At 38.7% G+C, this 5,626-nt stretch overlaps 1 gene segment (V, D, J or C); it reads left to right on the plus strand.

The window, feature by feature from the left end:
* The first annotated feature begins 1,931 nt into the window (after positions 1-1,931).
* On the plus strand, positions 1,932-4,835 carry LOC108411762. The segment is given in 2 exon segments: positions 1,932-2,007; positions 4,385-4,835. Coding segments are annotated over 2 exon segments (390 nt in total).
* Positions 4,836-5,626: the final 791 nt, after the last annotated feature.

Raw genomic sequence — 5,626 nt, forward strand, 5'->3', positions numbered from 1 at the left:
ACAAGTCCTAATACGTCTCTGATGGGAAACAGTACAGCAGCAGCTCCACGACAGAGACAGTGTTCAGCAGCCTGACAGACCCCACACACTTTATGAACAGTGTCTGTTCTTTTAGAGCAGTTAAGCTCATTATCAGTGTTAGATGTGTGCTGTGCTGGAGAGAGTTTAGCAAAGAAACATTTGGTGAAAGTTCTGCTCTATTCTGAGAGAAACAGAAAGATTCATCCCTGTTTATGCAAAACTCTCTCTCTCTCTCTTTTATTATGCTGTTTTTTTGTAGTTTTTTTTTTTTCATGGAGACCTTAGGCTGCTCAGATTTGTCATCATTTGGGAAGTAAATTGTAACAGAATTTTAAAATTTGTAGGAATTTGGCCATTTTTGTGCCAAAAGTAAACTTCACCACCTCCTAAAATGTAGTATTTTTGCACACTCTCAAAGAAGATGGTAGGTCAGATTTCTTTTCAGAAGTTGAACTGAAGTATGCTTAGCTTATTACTATATAAGAAATACATGATTAGCAGATTGTTTCAGTGTTTTTCCCTCATCTTAGATCCATGATGAGCTTTAAATCTCTGATAGCCAGCAGGACAGATTTTGGAATGCTTTCTGATCCATCCGATACAGATCTCATCATGGAAGTGCAAGTCAGAGTTTAAGAGAGAAGATTAAAGCAATAAGCCATGAGAGATGGTGGGTTACTGGGATTTCATCATGGGAATGGGTTTACTTTGTGCCTAAATCTCCCTTCCCTGTGGCAAATTCGCAGTAACGCATTGCCTCAAGTGGCTTATTGCTCTCATAAAACAGTGGCCAACATAAAAGATATTACAATATACAGTGCTTTAGATCATTCTTTAAGTTATTATTAATAATAAAAGACATAAGTATTTTATCAGGAAATGTAGGTCCTTTACAGAATGGTATTGTTGATTACTGAATGCAGAGAAGAACTTCTGGTTGCCAGTCACTGTAAACTGCAGACATGTAGACATTTTTATGATTTTTAAAATCTTTTTTTTCATATAACAGTGAACAGATGATAACACAGCACAGTTTAACGCAATAGCGTTTTCCTCATACAGCCTGAACTAACCACAGGAACACTGAAAGTCCAAATAAACGCCGCAGCGACAATCTTGACCACTGGAGGTCTCCCTTTTGCCCAATGTTAATAACAGAACATCACACTCCCCGCCTGTTATAATGCTTTATAACACTATTCCCTTTTTAAAAGCAGAATAACCTCTGAGATGGGCCTAGAATAAACCTTTTGAGTACCCTGTCTGACTACTTTTACGTCTACTTTGCGGACTTTAGAATCTTTGCTGGGGATGGCGTTCACAACCACTCCAACAGGTCACTCGTTTCTCTTGACTTGTGTATCTTTAAGAAGCACAACATCTCCTTCTGTCAGGTTTGGCTTGTCCACGTGCCACTTTCGTCTTGGTTGAAGTGACGTCAGATACTCTTGATGCCAGCGTTTCCAGAAGGCATCAGCCAGAGCCTGGACCTGCTTCCACTGCTTGCTGTAGAGGTCTTTGACGTTGTACTCTCCTGGTGGTGGGGACACTGGATCGATCTTCTGTGTCAAGAGCATAGCAGGTGTCAGAGGAGTGGGCATGTCTGGATCAGAAGAGACGGAAACTAAAGGTCTGGCATTCATTATGGCCATAACTTCGGACATGAGCGTGACCAGAACCTCATGAGTCACATGGAGTGTTTTTGTCTTAAGCAGCAGGGCATCCAGTATTCTACGAGCGACACCGATCATCCGCTCCCACACTCCACCCATGTGTGAGGAGTGGGGAGGGTTGTATGTCCATGTGCTGCTTCGGTCTTCAAGATAAGTTGTCAGTTTGGGGTCTTCAGAGTTTATTTTGAGCTCCTTGCATGCCCCGACGAAGTTCGTTCCTCTGTCAGAGCGGAAGAGATGAACAGGACCACGGACGGCCGTGAATCTTCGCAATGCGTTTACAAAGATTCAAGCACTTCAATGTGCACTCAATGTAAAGAAAAATGGGTTCTTACTTCATCAGTACACTCAGTGTTCTATGTGAGCAGCATTGGAGTCTAAGATAGTTCCTTTTACAGCAGAAGGGTTTTGCAATAATTAAATATGCAATAATAAATAGCTCAGAGTTTTTAGGCAGTCAAAGCCATGGTATATCAAGGATTTTACAATATCTTTGAACTTACTGCTGATCAGATTGTAGAACCAGACATATTATTTTTATAATCCTTAATATTTTCATAAATAAAAAGGGTGCAGTATTTATTTTTTATGTATATGAACTAAAGATTAACATTTTATGTTAGAATTATTTACAGAACTTTGATCTAATAAGACAGTGGCAAAAAACAGAATGAGCTCCAGCTCCACTAAACTCTTCCTCTCATAGAAGTGGAGTTGAAACACTGTGTGCAATGCTGCTCTGTGCTTCTTTCTAGATGTGTGTGTTGAGTTGTGTGTTAGTGTGTGTGTGTTTCCTCTCCTCCATAGAGTGTGTGATTGTACTGTATCACATCCTCCCCCTCAGCACCTGCAGTAGGTCTCAGCTGCAGCAGTGCAGACTCTGTGTCTCTGACTCTCACAGCTTTTTGTAAGGCTCTGTATCACCACTGTAGCTACCACTGATAGAATGTAAACTCTGACAATAATAATCTCCATCATCTTCAGTCTGGACTTCACTGATGGTCAGAGTGAAGTCAGTTCCAGATCCACTGCAAAGTCAGCTCTCTCCATGGAAATGACTCTATTGGCTGCAGTGATCATGTGACATTGAGTATAACAGCATGGAAACAGAAGGAGCTCTTCATGGTTCAGTTAAGAGCTGCTTAATATCAGACAGAAGCATGAAAATGTTTCAATGTATTGTTTATCAGCTTCTGTTGTTGCTGAAATGTGTTGAACAGAACACATTGTAAACTGTTTAAGACACAGTTGATCTTCTCACAGCTCAGCAATCTGCCTTTCCAGATCAGTGTGATGTTCTCTTACTGTCCAGTGGGCGGCGATCTCATATTGTTCAGTTTAAAGTGTGTCAGTCTTTCTCTGGAGGGATTTTACAGCTACTGCTGTCAGTCCGTCTCTCAGTGCAGGAGTTTTTGGTGGAGGAGCAAAACTGCATGCAGGGAGTAAAATATACACATTTTATTATAATATTTTTAGTCTTTTTTAGCAGAAAATCAACTTGTATTAATTGATTCACATTCTTCTTTGTTCCTCAAAAGAGCCAAACTGATTTGTTTTTATACACAGCAGGTCTTTAACTATTTTTGATCTTGTAACAATTCATTTTAATTTAATCTTGAAGGTCAAATTAAAGTCAAGTTAAACAGGAGAAATTGTTAATATTTTTATTATCACAGAATGAAATAATGTATAAATTAGCAATTTGAGAGCACATATAACAATGTGTCACCACAGTTCAGACAAACAAGTTCAAAAAGTAAAAAAATGAAAAGTTCAGAGTTTCAGAACTTCTACATTTATCTGCTGATTATGAAACTCATCAGTATTTAATGACTGATATGAAGGAGCTGTTAGTAAAGCACAGAGAGAGCAGAGTCTTTAGAGCAGGAGGTTTTTGTACAGTCGCTGAATGAGTTTGTATCACCGTGGTACACTTTTGGTGGAGGAACGAAACTGTCAGTTGGCCGTAAGTAGCTTTTTATTTCTTATTCATAATTAATCTGGCAATAAATTCTGGGAAAGACAATTAATGTACTTGTTTGTTTTTGTAAGTTATGCAGTTTTATTTATTTAGTACTTTATTGTTTTAACTGTTGCAGTTTAGAAAAAAAGATTTTTCATCAACTGTCTTTCTGAAAGGTTGTTAGTAAAAGCAAAAAAAAGTCAGTTAATTTCTTTCAATGTGTGTAAAATTACTGAGTTAATTTTTAAAGTAATAAATTTGTCTTTATCACCCAACAGATATCATTCTCATGTTAAGCTATCAACCTGGCAGTAATACTTATAGACATTTTAAAATCTGCATATAGACTGTGTTTCTCTGGTTAATGTATTTAACAATTCTATATATTTTTTTCATTTTGTAATTTATCTTCATGCACTAAACTTATCTTGACTTTAATATTATAAATTATTAAATGTGTTACATTTTCTATTTTTATGAATTATGTGAATTTTATTTCTGAAAATGAAAACTTTCATAAATTCAGACTTTTTTTGAGAGAAGTAACTGCAGATTACTCTGAGAGTTTAAACTGTAAAGCAGGTTATAATTAGAGAGTGAAACGTTTTAATGCTCCACTGAATTCAGTTCAGTTCCATACGAAATAAGAGAAGTGAAACCCACTCTGTGTGGGTGTATCTGTGCTGGTTGATTGACATGTGTCCCTTCCTGTGTTTGTGTCTCCTAGGTTTGTCCTCACCCACCCTCACGATCCTGCCCCCCTCCAGTGTGGAGCTGCAGCAGGGGAAGGCCACACTCGTGTGTTTGGCCAATAAGGGCTTCCCCTCGGACTGGAGGCTGAGCTGGAAGGTGGGTGGGAGCAGCTACAGCTCGGGGGTTAGCCAGAGCCCCGGGCTTCTGCAGAAGGACGACGGCCTCTACAGCTGGAGCAGCACCCTGACCCTCCAGGAGGACCAGTGGCTAAAGAACACAGTGACCTGTGAGGCCACCAAGGACTCCCAGCCTCCTGTCAGCCAGACACTGAGGAGAGATCAGTGCTGAGCGGTGAGGACCACGCGGGGGTTTCAGCTGATAGAGCTCCTCGCACTCTCAGATGAGCTCAAACACATCTGAGATTAAAGCTGAAATGATGATCTGATAATTTGACTAAAGAAAATAAAGAGTTTCAATCAACAACACTGCAGTGGTTTATTTTATTGTATTTTCCCACCATAAGACAAACACCTTAAATGTCATTGAAGCCTAATATGGAGACTAATATTTCCAGTCATGTCTGATGATGACAGTGATAAAGTTTTAGAAAGCCATCATACAGTTTATCTGAATCAACTGAACCAATTCACCTTCAAGATTTATTCAGAAACACGTTTAATCACTGTAATTATAACATTCATCAAACTGGTGTGTAATGTCTAGGATGGTGTAGTTAATATTTCATATTATTTACAACTTTTTTACTTGTCTTACCCTGTTTAATATTTGTAGTGTGTAATTACAGTAGACACAGTAAATGGTAGAATAAGCTGTGGTCACATAGCGCTGTTGCCTCAGTATGTTCTTCACAGTGAACAGTGATGGTCTTTGTGAAGGGAACATATAGTCCAGTGAATGTTAGCTGAGTATCTAGTTCATATTTTTAAACCTGTGAGTGACAGTCGGCATTATGTTGACAAAGAGAAGAGACCACAGCTCACCTTCTTGTCTTCTCATTGCTTGGATATCAATGTAACCTAGATGAACTCAGCAGGAATTGAAATTTAACTCTCACTGAGGTGAATTGATTTTCCGTGTTCACGTCTTTTACATTCAAGTGTACTGATTTTGTCCTCAGGGCAGATTTTACACATGTTCAGTGTGACTGCAGCTTTAGGCACATTGGATCTTGATGTATGCAAAGGATTTATAAGTATGTGTAAGTGAAGTATTTACATTTTTGTTGTAAATTAATATTTAATAATCATATGAATGC

This window comes from Pygocentrus nattereri, chromosome 11, assembly GCF_015220715.1.
Source record: "Pygocentrus nattereri isolate fPygNat1 chromosome 11, fPygNat1.pri, whole genome shotgun sequence".
Lineage (NCBI taxonomy): Eukaryota > Metazoa > Chordata > Actinopteri > Characiformes > Serrasalmidae > Pygocentrus > Pygocentrus nattereri.